Source organism: Paramisgurnus dabryanus, chromosome 22 (assembly GCF_030506205.2).
Source record: "Paramisgurnus dabryanus chromosome 22, PD_genome_1.1, whole genome shotgun sequence".
NCBI classification, from domain to species: domain Eukaryota; kingdom Metazoa; phylum Chordata; class Actinopteri; order Cypriniformes; family Cobitidae; genus Paramisgurnus; species Paramisgurnus dabryanus.
In genome coordinates, this window is record NC_133358.1 from 29,797,309 (window position 1) to 29,812,467 (window position 15,159).

At 39.0% G+C, this 15,159-nt stretch overlaps 2 protein-coding genes across 3 annotated transcripts in view; one reads left to right on the forward strand and one right to left on the reverse strand.

Moving 5' to 3' along the window:
* The window catches only part of ift140 (intraflagellar transport 140 homolog (Chlamydomonas)), a 36,407-nt gene that overhangs the window by 15,374 nt on the left and 5,874 nt on the right, over nucleotides 1-15,159 (forward strand). For both annotated transcript variants that reach the window (XM_065258790.2, XM_065258791.2), the window contains 4 exons: nucleotides 13,826-14,003; nucleotides 14,428-14,618; nucleotides 14,767-14,862; nucleotides 14,958-15,090. In XM_065258790.2, coding sequence (XP_065114862.1) covers nucleotides 13,826-14,003; nucleotides 14,428-14,618; nucleotides 14,767-14,862; nucleotides 14,958-15,090 — 598 coding nt within the window. The remainder of the gene's footprint in view (nucleotides 1-13,825; nucleotides 14,004-14,427; nucleotides 14,619-14,766; nucleotides 14,863-14,957; nucleotides 15,091-15,159) is intronic.
* tmem204 (transmembrane protein 204) lies at nucleotides 280-11,151 on the reverse strand. The gene is made up of 3 exons (XM_065258789.2): nucleotides 10,263-11,151; nucleotides 8,302-8,457; nucleotides 280-2,496 (listed from the first exon to the last, which is right to left on the reverse strand). Exons 1-3 carry the CDS (start codon nucleotides 10,510-10,512, stop codon nucleotides 2,252-2,254), a joined length of 651 nt encoding a protein of 216 aa, XP_065114861.1. The 5' UTR covers nucleotides 10,513-11,151; the 3' UTR covers nucleotides 280-2,251.

The window sequence follows — 15,159 nt, forward strand, 5'->3', positions numbered from 1 at the left end:
CCCATGATGACCCTGACCCTCTTCCAAATGAGCTACAGGAACAGGCTTCAGAAGACTTGGAAAGACTTGACCATAAATTCAGGTTGATATTATCGTCTTTAAGTGTCAGTGCTGGAGGGTCACAGTATAGTCCAATGGAATGTGTGTGTCTCCATTCATTTCCCTTCATTCAGACTGTCCTTGACTCTGATCTCACAAACACATACACACAAAATCCCCACGTATTCAATGGCTTTATGTTTTTTTATTACATTAACATTATTATTATATCAGTCCTGCTAAGAGTGAAATGTGATTTTAATAACATACTTAATATAACTCTGTATTATAAACATATATATGGGTACCACAGGCATAGGTTAGCAAATTCTGTGTCTACAAATTAACTTACATAGACGTATGAAATGTCTGAACTATGATTAAAAAACATCAGGAAGACATGATCTGAAATTGATCATAATTTTACATTACTAGTCAGAGTTTCGTCATTGGCAGGTCACAGATTATACTCTTAAACTGTATTCATCTCATGTAAGCAAACAGCCAATCACAGATTTTGGTACCAGATATTTAAGGATGCAGAGAATCTGCACAAGTCCAACAACTTCTTTGCAATTTGTGCATTGACTTGTGTATCTGTAATAAATATTTGTTGATTTTTACACTGAGGGGTCTCATTTATAAAGCATGCATACGCAAAAAAACAGGGCTGGAAATGTGCCTAAGCTAGTTCCCACGCAAAGGTTTTGATCTATAAAAACAAACTTAATGGGAGAATGGGCTTGCAGGGTGGGATCTGAGGATGATTCATGTACACACACTTGCATGTGAATTTATAAAGGGAGCATTGCTTTGTTTTATAATTCTTAAAATATTTGGCATATGCCATTTTTGGCTTTTGTGTGTACGTAGACTTTTAGTAAGGATCCTACGTTTTATAAATGAGATCTGCATTTAACCATATTTGAGGAAATCTCAATAAAACCTGTAAATATAAAACAATTGCTTAATAAAATTAAATATATAGATATTTTGCATTGTGACATTATTTGGATCACAAGTACATAGATTTTTGTACTTCATGGTAGTATTTGGTTTCATTTCTTTTTACTTTATTTATACTTATGCATTTGCCTTGTGCTATCCCTAACCCATTGAAACTATAAATTTTTGTCATTATGTGCGTGTTCCCTGGAAATCTAACCCATGTCCTACTGTATGTTTTGCGGATGCAATGCTTTACTAGTTGAGCTACATAAACACTATATATGTGACCATGGACCACAAAACCACCAGTCATAAGTCGCATGCATATTTGAGCAATAGCCACAATAGATTGTATGGGTAAATTTTTTTTTTTACCGAAAATCATTAGGATATTAAGTAAAGATCGTGTGCCATGAAGATATTTTGATATTTTTTCCCACCATAAATATATAAAAAATGTATTTATCATTAATAATATGTGTTGCTAAGGACTTTATTTGGATAACTTTAAATGTCATTTTTTCCAATATTTCGAATTTTATTGCACCGTCAGATTACAGACAAATATTGTCCTATCCTAACAACCTAAACATCAATGAAAGCTTATTTATTCAGATGATCTATAAATTAAAATTTAATTATGACTTATGATTGCTTTTGTGGTCCAGGATCGCATGAGAATGGAATTGAGAATAATTCAAAAAGTTACAACAAATGAAACATTTGTTTGTATTACAGTAATGAAAATATAATGGAAGAGGAAAATGTGCCACATTAATGCCACAATGCAAAAAAACCTTAAACTTTTGTTTCGTAGGTTTTTCAAACCATTTAAATGCATTTTACAGATTTACCGTAGACGTAAGTGAACTTTATCGATTCCCTGTGTGCTTAGAAAAGATGATATACAATTCAGTAAGAACCTGGGACGTGTCAATATTCAAAACCATGCATAAACTCCTTCTGAAATCCATATTGCTGTTTTACATTTTATAGATCTATAATAGATACATATGTATAACATAGGTGCTTTTCCTTTATCATGAACATAAACTGTCAAGATCCAGCTTGATCATCCAAAGTCTTACTTCAATGTTTTAGAAGTGTTCCACTCGATCCGACTCTGAAAACAAGTTAGGCCCTCTTTCACGATCACATGATTGTTACCTCTGTATAAAGTTCAAAGAGATCAACATAAATGTCAAGAATCCAATCCTCGTATTTTTTTAAAGGCTCGTCTCTAGTCTCAAGCGCACGAGTTGTGTCAGCAAGGTGACTCTACATAGTCATTGTCTAGTCGTGGCCTGAAGGGCGTGGTCAAAGATCGGCTGATGACAATGACAGGCGGAGACAGACAGTCGTCACGGCGATGCAGAATATTCCAGATTAGCATGGCAGCCGCTAGCGTGGCGAACAAGCATGCAGCAATGTTTATATAGCAGGAGTAAGAAAGATGAGTGTAGGGGCCAATCCTGTAGAACGTCACAAGACCTATCACCAACACAAAACCTGCAATGAGAGAGACAGAGGATTAAGTTTCATCATCTAGTAAACAGATTATGTCAGTCACACTTAATTAAAGAAAAATTCTGGTTGAAAGCTCAGTCCCTAGCTGCTCCCTAATGGTTAAAGCGTTAAGGATTCTCATTTACTTGTAATTGGTGACATCATGTGTTGCCGAACTGAATTGTGGATCCATCAACGTTGCGTCCTTGCCGTTGTTCGCGACAGAAGTTGAACATTTCTCAACTTTTCAAGCGCCAACACGTGCGTCAGCCAATCAGATCCCCTTATGCAAATTAACCAGTGCGAGCAAGCCAATTAAGTTTATGCAAGACCGGAGCATGTGTTGCAGCCACTGCGATTGGCTTTTGGCCACGCTTCAGACAAGCCTTCAATCAAGCGTTAACGCTTTTGCCCCGTATGAATGTACCATAACTGTTACTGGGGCGTTACCCTTTCGAAAACTACATGTTTGGACCTAAGGAGTTCATACTAGAACATAATTTGTGCAAGCAGCTTATTACGACCAACAGTAACATTTTAAGGACAAGCGCCCTCTAGCTGCCAGCATCTTAATAACCATGTATGGTTACCATGTATGGTTGCCGTTTTTGTCAGATTTAATTTTATGCATTTGTAAAATTAGAAAAGGTTTTATAATCATTTATGGTTTTAAAGATATTTTGGAGCGTCTAACCCCAACCCTAACCTAAACCCAACCAATCTCAACCATAGACAACACAACATTCGAGTAAAAGTACAGACTCACGGATGTAAATTGATCATTTTATTTTCATCCCAGCATAGGTTAAATTAAAACCAGACGGGTTGGGTTTGTCCTTGTTTGACCCAACTGTGGGTTGAAAATAACCCAGCATTTTTAAAGTTCCAAGAATAGGTTGGACGTTTGAAAAGGTACTTCCCCAGTGACAGCATGGGACCAATTTTTTCTGACAGTGTATCAGCTCTCAGGAAAATTACAGGAATTTCATAGATGACCACAAGCACTAAGCTAAAGTTCATCCATGTAGTAGAAAAGAAACCAAACTTTCTCAAATAACACATTTGGTTTGGAAAAATAAATATAATTGCATTTTATTGAAACATGAGCATCATTTTTCTGTTTTCAAAACCTGATTATAAGTACATTACTGTAAATGCAAGTGCATTGTAACCAAGCTGAAGAATAAAATATCAAAATGATTGTCTTTGGCAATCGATGGCAAGCCACAGATTCTGTTGACTGAATTTGAACCAGGAGCATTCCTTTAATACATCCAGCAAAATGCTCCAAACCTCATTTTAGACTAATTTGGGTTGGTTTTGGACAGATTTCTCTTTTCCTGTAAGAACTTTGAGCTCATGTTATTAATAGCGGCTCCAGTAGATTCCCAGAAACACAACACAGAGGATGTGATGATGATTCAGGCAAGGAGAACAGAGCCATGGAAAGAGTTCAGAAGAACTGGGATCACATTGCATTTAAATGTGTGCGAGTGTTGAGAAAAGTGAGCGCAGTCATTTCATGCTTGTGTTTTTTATTCTGTTTTTGGCTCGGTATCTTCCCTCTTCCTTCCTATTCTCCTCTATCCTTCCATTCTTCCTTCCCTCTATTTCATTCAGTTTAATCTCACTATTCTTACACTCCCACAGTCGTACAACTAAACTGGAACACGATGTACAATAAACAGTCTATAGTAATTTTATTTTGGGAACAAGTTTCTCATTGTGTGGTTTTTTTCTCTCTCTCTTTTTCTCTCGCTCTCACTTTGTATGCAATATACATCAAAAAGTTTTCTTGTACTTTATTGTAGATGTAATGTAAGATTTATGTTCAGTTTGGTTATAAAATGTACATTATTATTATTATTATTATAATTTTTTGCAAAACTCACATTTGTATACACAGCCTAGATGATGTTTCAGAGCCACGAATACCGTACTTGAAATTACCGTAATACAGCAATAATAATAATATCACAATGATGTGCAATAACAGAATGATTCATTTAAATAAAAATAAATAAAGTTATCAAAGTTTAGGTCAATGCAGATATCAGAGACTAGTAAGACAGAGAGAGTAATGCTTTCTTTACCCAGAAATAATGTAATATCAAGGAACAAACTTACAGTCTCTCTCGTGAATTCAACACGGAAGTGACTTAAACTGCAATTCATCGAAGGGCCACTAGAGACTGGCCCCTAAGGGAGTCAATCCCAAGTTAATTTGTCTAATTTTACAGCAGAAAAAATATGTTAATAGCAGTCTATATAGCTAGGGGGGGGGTGATTTTTTTTAGTAATCCATTTGAATTAGATTAAGCCTTATTTTTTCAATTTTTTTCCATTGGAAGCGCAGCGTTTTTCAAAACTTTTGCTCGTGCTGAAAGCGAGTTTTCCGTGCTCAGCGCTGAGCTTCGAGAGTTGAAAGAGATTCAACTTTGGGTGAAAAGCTCCACTCTTCAATGTCAAGTATCACAGCTACCAAAGCGCTCAGCTGAAAAAAAAGCTGGCATTTGGCTTCCTCCAGGCGTTTTCAGCCGTGTAAAAAAGCTTTGGTGTGTCCGGCCCCTTAAAGTTCTGCATAATTAAGGGCGTGGCCACTTGAGTGACAGGTAGATTGCCGCTGCTGTCTCTACCATCGAGCTAGACAGGTGTGGTTTCAGCAACCAGGCACCTCAGCTCCACCCACGTTTTGCCTTTTTTGGTTATCCGGGAGTGACACGTTGAAGCACGGCCATGATGGTGGTGGCCGACTCCGCCCACTTTGGGCTTTTAAAATGCTCTTTAGAAACGTACAGGTGATGTCACGGACGCTACGTCCATGTTTTATACAGTCTTAAAAGCATTATCATATCGCCTATTATAAATCGCATATATGTAAGTGATCACATATTGCATTTTTCTTCAATATCGGGCAGCCCTCGTAGTAAGTTATATTTTGATGAAAGATTACAAAGACACATTTTTTTTCTTGTAGAATAATGTGCACTGACGAATGCTGTGCGGTATGACCCGAAATGTTTTAATATATTTAATAGGTTGTTGGTTTAATTCCCACAGGAAGCCTTCAGAGAATTGCACTTGAACTTGGGTTGCTTTATGACTAGTCGGTAGACCAGATCTGTGCTGCTTAAACATGCATGCTGTATGTATGGATGTTTAGAAGCGTTGATTGGTTGGCTGCGTCTGATTGGCCTTCCCCATTGACTTCAGGAAAGCAGTTTGTGTGTGTTTATAATTTATATTGAAGTAAGACGACATCATTGTTTTCACTGTGTCAGACATCGTCTGTCCCCAGAGACTGTAAACAGACGCAGTATAGCGGGGACAGTTAATCAGGACACTTGCTTCCTCCACCCATAACACACACACACACACACATCATCTAAAAGCTTTTCAAAACGGCTTTTCCCTGGAGTCAAAAAATGTCCAATCTACTGTCCTCTGTATTGATTTTTGCTTCTTAAAATATCATAAATTCCAGTTAAAGTCTTAATCTAAAACTCTGACAGTCAACCGTCCCCCCCACTCCACGCTGTCACACACCCCTGTCTTTCCTCTGAGGCTGTGGGTTTGCATAACAGGTAGTTACAGACGCTTCCTCGTCCTGAGCAGGGATATCCTGGCGCCTGACTGTCGCTCTCTGGAGCAACGCGGCTGCCGCTGGTGCTCTGGACCCCGTTTAGCTAAATATAACTATTGTCACCTAAAACGCACACAAGCACACGCTTGCACAAACAGTGTGCACTGATTTACTGATACTGTAGCAACAGACCGCCATCACAATAAAACAGCACAGTAGTTATGAAACTAACTCAAAACTCTTTCCTTAATCTACAAGAGGACATACGTCACAAAAGCACCTGATGTTAAGGAAGAAGCATTGTCAAGTACGGTAGCCCATACTCAAAATGTGACCACTTCATTTAACCCATCCCAGTGAGCAACCTGCTGGCCGTGAGGCTCAAACTGGCGATCTTAGGGGGACAAGACTTTCTAACAAATAGGCCACGACTATCCCCTGTGCAAAACTGTTGTGGATGTGGGTGGTTGTCAGGGCATTGCTAAGTGGCTGCTAGGGATGTAACGATTAATCGTGCGATTTGCATGTTATGCTACTCGATGAATTATGGTGAAATGCCATTGCATCTAAAAGCCAGAGGGCGCTCTTGTGCAGAAATGCATGTAAACATAATTTGTATCACTGTTCTTTAAACCTTTTCAGGTATTTTCGTGATAATAAAGTATATGTATAATGATTATGTTTGACAAGTGTTGCTTTTTCAAATTAATGTTATAAACGACTCAAAGTGCCATAGAATTGATATCGGACATTTGTGTTGCGTTTTATCGTTACACCCCCTAGTGGTTGCTTTGTTCTTTTAGGTGGTCTCTAGGGCATTGTTTGTTGGTTGCTAGGGGGTTTGTGTGGTTGCTAGGTGCTCAGCCCAAATTTTCCATTATATACTGGTCCCTAGATATGGCTCAGGTCTCTTCTTTATAGTTAACCATTTTAGTTTCATTCATTCATCGTCTGCCACAAAGAGCTATATAATATTGAACATAAAATGCGATAACTTACTAAATGATGCGATGCGATAATTAATTGAATAAATTAAAATTATGTTGAAATATATATTATATAACCAACATAATTTTTTGCTATTTACACTTTTTTTACTACACAACTTTTATTTATAAGTATTAAAATCATTCATTTATTTTTTTGCAAACCATTGCGATATGCACATTTGCAATATTGCATCTCAAAAGTCAGATAGCTTTTGCTGTATAGCCACCAGAAGCAAATTGTATTATTTGCATGAGTAAGTTTTATATAAAGTTAATGCGAATAGATGCGAATGACGTGCACTGTGAATGACATGCGATGCGAAAAACAGGTGCTATTCACCTCAAACTCGTTTTCTGCTCAAGATAAAAATATAAAATCCCGCGAGTAATCTACAGTACAGCTAGGAATGTGATGCTTTGCTTTTGGTGTTTACACAGCATTAGAGAAGTAATAGCACACATCTCTTTACCAGTTTGCATGATTTGAGTTCATAAGTCCAGATCATTCATGTCTGTAAGTTGTGTTTGATAAACTTTGTTAAGGATTTGTTTAAAACGTATAATCTTTAAACATGGTTGTGTGCCTTCAACATAATGACTATTTAAACATCTATAACATCATGCACGTCATCATATTTTTAAAAGTGCATGTTTAGCCATGCCAACATGTTTTTATGGTAGATGAACAAATTTTGAAGAGACATGCCAGCGTATGTCCCTGATGGGACTTGATTTAATTTGTAAGTGGGACTGTGGCTCGAGTTCTTGTTGTTTCCTGTTGAATTGTGTGTGTATGTGTGGAGTCTGCTGTTTTTTGTTGGTGTTTATTCTGTTATAGACCCACAAAGCTCCATCTTTCCTTTCCCCCAAATGCAGAACAAGAAACACAGGACAATAGAGACCGTATCTCTACTGATGGGTTTGTTAGATATTGAAGAATTCAAGTAATAGCTTGGCCAAGAATGACAATTTTGCAGTTATCTTTGACTTCTAAACTTAAACTATGTTTGTTTTTTATGAAACACAAACTTTGCTGAATGTTACTGTTTTTTATGAAGATGAATGGGAATGGTAGGCAAGGTTTTATCGGGGTTGGAGCTTAAATCAGCAGGTCATCGGCACTCCAGGACCGACGTTGCATACCCCAGCACTACAGAGTGTAAATATTAAAAGATTTATCCTTTTTTAGTGAACTATTTCTTTAATGAAATGGTTTCAATAAAAGTGTGCACTTACTGGCTAACTGGAAGAGGGCAGCGATGGCTTCCTCCCACCATTGGGAATCCTGGGTAATGTGGCTTATCTCAAGTAACCCAAACAGGAAGATCAGTTGACCCACTGTCAAAGCCACTGTAGCCATCAGGTTACACGCCCGCATCATGTCGAACTGAACTGAAATCAGAAGAACACAAATATTAGGGATCAGCTGGTTTGTACTTTGCACTTAAATTAATAGTTCACCAAAAAAGGAAAATTCCGTCTTTATTTTTTCATATATTTTTCCTGATGAACACAAAAGAATATATTTTGATAAATGATTTTTTTAATGTAAGATGGAAAGGCATGTTTAGTTTATTATGATGCCTGTTATTCATCATATTAACTGTCTAAATGTCTAATAGTCAATGAAATACCATTCTATGGTTGACATTTAGTCAATGTGTCGGTAAAGGATCTGAATCATTGCAAGGAAGATCCAGCTGCAGATGTGCAGTCATAGACACAGCTTTGCCATGAGGGTGTCACTTCCTAAAACCCACAATTCTTCACTGTGTCCATCCGTTTCCTATTTCTAAATTGGGAGAAAGATGGACAGACGTGCCAGGCTGCATGTTACAAGCAAATCTGTGCCTGGGTTTTCCATGTTTCATGGGAAATATTATGTAAAGTCTTGGATTCATTACGCTTCAGTTATCGAACTTTATTTTTAGCCGATGTGTGATGTATCCCAATGCAGACATCTGAAAGTTACAACAAAACACTTGTCGTGTTTGTGTAAATAACTTTGGTGGCCCTACTGGATATTACTGCCGTCATTTTGCTTCCAGAATGCATGAGAAGCATTTGAACATCTGTCAAGCATTAAAGTCCCCATGATGTCAAAACTGACCATTTTTATTTTTTTATGGAATATTGCAGTTTTTACCATAAACAATTTATTCGCGTTCGTCATTTTTTAAAATGATGTGCCTTTATACACTTTAATCAAAATCTCAATATGTACTTGTGACGATCATTCTCTGATGACATCAGCTTTGATGGCTTGGGGCCCCAGCTAGACGTTAAAACATTGGGTGTAAGAACTACGTTGGGCTTAGCTATGTCAGGCTTTGTGAAAATTTTTTACGCCTGTTGCACCATTTAATACTACAACGAGGCGCAGCTACGCTCAGCGTAGACGATGCGCGTCCCGCGTATGCGTTTAACCACCTTGATAGTTGAGACGCCGTTAGCGTCGTTAGGTTACAAATGCGTGCGTCACATGTAGACCCATCAAGCCTGAACGAAAGCCTTACTCGTTTGCGCAAAAGGTAATAATTTGGCGATTAATTCTAACAATTCTAAATTAAAACAATACGTTTTATACTCTGTCACTGTAAATATCTAAGTATTATATGATATAAGAATTTATTTGTGCGGTCTATCACTCTGCATGCATAAAAGCCTAGCTTGCGTATGCATTGGATGCGCCAATGTCTTGTCAATTTAATAACTTCTATTTTGCCAAAAACAAGTCATCACTTTAAACTTACGCCTACCTTTGACTAGACGTAAGATTTAGTCTTGGATATACGCTACGCCTAGATGGCGCAACACGTGTAAATCCGACTGAGGACGTAAAGCGCATTTTATAAATAATTTATAAAGCAAGAAAATAAATGTTATACTTATTGATCGCTGAAAATAATCAATAATACAACCCACATTTATTCTTTCGTCGTCTTTAAAGCATTTTAAATAACTTTCATTAATAAAAGTTTAACATCCAATAAGATGTGCATAAATGTACCATGCTTCACTTGAATTCATGTGTGGTTCCTCTAGCTCAGTGGTGAAGCATTGCGTTAGCAGGGCAAAAGGTCATGGGTTTGATCCCAAGGAACACACATACTGATAAAAAAACGATACCTCCTAATGCACTGTAAGTCGCTTTGGATAAAAGCGTCTGCCAAATGCAGTAAAAATGCAAAACTCACGTTTGACAGTGCTGTGTGACTCCTGCTGCCCCGCTGTGTCTGATCCCCAATTGAGCCACTTGCAGGCTGTCATTGCTTGAGCGTGATGTGTACCCTCCTGTGGACACATTCTCCAAAGTCCCACGCTTCGCCTGTGCCCACCCATTAGATCCTGAAGCACCCAGCTTGAGCTGAACGTAGCCACGTTATTGAGAAGAAGAGAAAGCATGGCCACCGCTGCAGCCACCACTATCAACCTGTGCACGGCCATACGCCCCACTTTACCCGGGCCGCCCACCGTCCCCCCTCGCCCGCCGGAGCCTCCGAAGTGCCGAAACGCCAGCCGGTGGGTACGCGCACACTCCTCTCGCACTGTGAGAAATTAGCTAGAGGACATCACCGCTCATTCTCGTGCTTTGAGAGGTTTTGGGGCGCCGGGTGTCTCTAGCCCTCCTCCTCTGAGTCCGGGGCCGAAGCTGCTCGTAGGGCTGAACCGTAGACCTCCAAGGCCATCACATAAACACACAGAAACTTGCTTTAAAATCGTTCGTCTTCTGAATTTCCCCCAAATGGTTTTCAGTTTTCTGTTGTTCTGCAGTCCGTCTGCACCTCCCCTTTCTCCTTGCGCGCAGAGTGCTGGATCCTTTTTTCTCCCTGCTGGGAATGCTGAGGAATGCTGAAAGATCGCCGTGATGGGGTCTCTGTTTTTTCTTCCCTCTCTCTCCTGGTCATTGACTCGTTTTGAAGTGCTGTTGGCTCAAATTACAAAGTCCTGACTAGTTTCTCATGTCTGAGTGTGAACGTGTGGCTATCCATGAAAGCCCAGAAGAACTGTGATGGGACGTGGGGTGTACATGAGAATAAACTCTCTCTCTTTCTCTCTCTCTTTCTCTCACTGGGACAAATATGTTACCCCAGCTACAGGATGTGTTTCCTGGAAGGAAAGCAGACAGAACAGCATACAACACCCGTCCTCTCTCTCTCTCTCTTTCTGTTTTACTCAGTGTGTTGGTTATTAATGGAGAGCTGTACATTGAAGGAGGGCCCTGAGCCATATATAGACAGCAAAATCTCTTGGAGATTTCCTCTTACTAGTGAGCAATGACATAACACAAGCATCCCAAACCCCACACAGCAGAAATGTCTCTGAATACCTTCTTTGGAAGATGTAAAACTCAGGCAACATGATGGCAAATCATACATTTTCACTGAATGTATTTTAGATTATATAGGATGATTTTATGCAGACTTTAGTTGAGTTTTCTTAGACTGGGTCACATTTTTCTTGCGCTCTTTACTTCAGTTCTAGGTCCCCAAAGATCGAGGGAATTTCCTGTTGAATAACTTTAATAAACAGCCCACATCTGTATCTACTTGAGCTGAACGGAGTGAAAAGGGGCGAGAGAACGGGTTGGGTGGATTTTGGATTAATGGAGACCAGATAGGAGAGGATGAAAAATAGAGGGAGGGTATGAAGGGCCGAACGAGTGGGAGAGAGTTGTTGGGTCATTCCACGCATAACTGAAGTGATTCTCTTATGAGGTGAAAAGGACTGCAGATTTAAACGCCAGACGCAGCTGTTTTGTGCCGTTTTGTAAAATGATTCAGGATGAATGAATTGAGTTAGTCAGCATACTATTACAATCCCTTTAAAGCTGCGTTCAGACCAGATGCGTTAGAGGCGTAAGGAGCAAGTGATTTCAATGTTAAGTCTATTTGAAGACACATTGACGTATGTCTGGAGGTCTCGCGGCGCGAAGGCGTTTATGGCGCATTCACACGGGGCGTAAACGTTGACGCTTCCCATTCACTTTTTTGCCGTTGCTCGCGGCAGAAGTTGAACATTTCTCAACTTTTCAAGCGGCAACGCGTGCGTCAGCCAATCATATCGCCTTATGCAAATAACCTAGGCAGAGCCAGCCAATTACGTTTATGGAAGACCGGAGCTTGTGTTGCGGCCACAGTGATTGGCTGTTGGCCACGCTTCAGACAAGCCTTCCGTTAAGCGTTAACGCTTACGCCCCGTGTGAATGTACCGTTAGCGTGGCACGGTAGACGCGATTCCACCTCATTCGCGCAAATTGAGCGTTGCCGCGCAAAACACGTGCGTTGAATTTTGGCTGAAAAACACGTCGCGTTAACCAATCAGGAGCTTGCTCTAGTAGTGACATGATTACAGAAAGCGAGCAGAGTCGCAGAAGCCCCTCACATGACGCGAATTTACACGTGAATGTCTCGATGACTAGAATTTCACGCGCGAGTGAAGCGAGTAAACTCAAAATGTTCAAGTGCCAAACTAGACGCGGTAAACGCGAATTTGATGCCTTCAACGCCGTTGCTGTGAACCCACAGTTGTACCACAGGTTTGATGCTTAATGCAGTGTTGTTATGTTTTTTGTATAAAGTGTCCACAATGGATCTCATTCATTAAGAATGCGTACGCACAAATTTGTGCGTGAGATGTGCGTAAGGATTTTTTCATGGACAAATCGTGATTCAACTAAAACTCCCATATCAAAATTCTTCTAAATGTACACAAAAATTTAAGAAAACCTAAAACCACTTGTAAGCAATAATAACGTATGCTATAATCAAATACTAAGCTATAATTATAATGTGTATGATAATGTTTATATATAATATTTACATGATTATATTTTATATCATAGTATTTTCTGTATTATATATTATTATACATTATCTATATTATTATTACAGTATACACCTTTTATTATACATTATTATGGCCTACTTATTTTTTCTACACATACCGGTATAAAGAAGATGCGTGTAATGACAAATCTTCCCTCTTTCCTTCCTCACTTTTTAAATCTCTATGTGAAAGTGTCTGCTTAATGCCTAATGTAAACATCATGTAAATGTAACGAGAAGTCCAAACATCAAAGCGTAACTTTATCGATAATAAATATGATCATTGATTTCTTTTCGAGCTCTTTTGCTTCTATGACAAATTGCTCTAAAATTTTCTGTGGACAAGCGTTGCACTGCGGAAAGCCCTGATATGGAGCTGGTTTGGGCGTGTTTTATGCAAATTACCAACCTTGTGCACGCCAACCTTACCAACCTTGAACTCTCCAAATTCACTAACGTAAGAACAACCTTATGTGCATATGCACGTGTTGTAAATTAGGCCGAAAATTTTCATGAGAAGTTCAAGTGTGTGTATAAATAAGAAAAACGTACGCAATTATTAGTGAATGAGACCTAGTGACTCTTACCTTACACTGAGATTGTATGAATAACATTTTATTTTATAACAAAACATCTCAATAAAGAACCTTTATTATGCCCATTTTACAAGATGTAATATAAATCTAAAGTGTGCCCAAAATGTGTCTGTGAAGTTTGGACACACATTTATGTCCAAACATCTTGTAAAAGTTTTGTAGATGCATGCTTTTCAAATGGGGTAAGAAAAATTGACTTGAATTTTGAGTTTATTTTTCTTACCCATCTACTTGTTTAAGCATAAACTCATTTCATAGTCATAATGTTTTTGCTAAAATGAGACTGATTGGATGTTTTGTAAACACTTTTGATATTGAACAATGTTTATATTTTAGTGAGGCCGTATGGGAGAACATGGCACGGATGTGTGTGAAGAGTCGACGGCTGGACGTGGCACGCGTTTGTCTGGGTAACATGGGTAACGCTCGTGCCGCTCGAGCTCTCAGGGATGCAGAAAAGGAGCCAGAGGTGGAGGCGCAGGTGGCAGTGCTGGCTACACAGCTGGGCATGCTGGTGAGAAACACACTTTCTTAAAGACAACTTGAAATTAACATTTACTCTTTACTTTTAACCTACTAACATTAAAGCTCATCAGTGCACATTTGTTTAAGGTAAGAAAGTTATGGAAAATGTGTGAACCTTTACCACAGGAAGTGATCCAATCTAAACTAAAAGGATAAAATCAAGCCTACATCAGTTCCCATATGTATACATTTAGTGTGCATTGTATTTGTGTTTATTTGTAAATACTTCTCAGTCTGGGACGTCACGTGGCGGATGTTACATTCATTGCAAATAAAGCTTTACATTGTGTTTAAAGTACACAGCACAAACACAGAGTTATCTAAATAAACCCAGTGCACACAGAGCCGCACTTACTAACAATAAGAGAATTAAACATGCAGATTTTTCACAGCATCTCTCCGTCTCTCGACAGGAGGATGCAGAGCGCTTGTATAAGTCGTGCGGGCGGTTTGACTTACTGAATAAGTTTTATCGAGCATCTGGCCAATGGCAGCAGGCGATCGAAACGGCAGAGACGCACGATCGCATTCATCTTCGCACGACTTACTACAGCTACGCCAAACACCTGGAAGCCATGGGAGACAAGAGCCTTGCACTGCAATAGTGAGTTTACACACCAGCTATCATCTCCTGTCTCAATGCTATACTGTCATTGGTTGTTCATTAAGGCAGATAAATAATATATAGATGAAATCTTTACTGAGATGGCAACATTGCGTTTTTGTGATATATTTAATATTCTTCTCTGTAGTTACGAGAAGTCCGACACGCACCGGTTCGAAGTACCAAGAATGTTAATGGAGGATAATGTTTCATTGGAAGTCTACATTAATAAAATGAAAGACAAGTGAGTATGCATGCATTCATTAATTGATTTGAGATTATTGTCCCTGCTCTCTGATTGGCTAACATTCTTGTGTTTTCTCATATGTGATTGCACAGGGATTTGTATAAGTGGTGGGGACATTATTTGGAGAGCCAATCAGATATGGAGGCAGCACTAAATTACTATGACTTAGCTCAGGATTATCTGTCTCAAGTGCGCGTTCACTGCTATCTTGGGAACATTCAAAAGGTAATACTTGGCATGGGTTTTGTCTATTATGGAAATATTTATAAATATCCTAATCACTTTTGTTTTGTA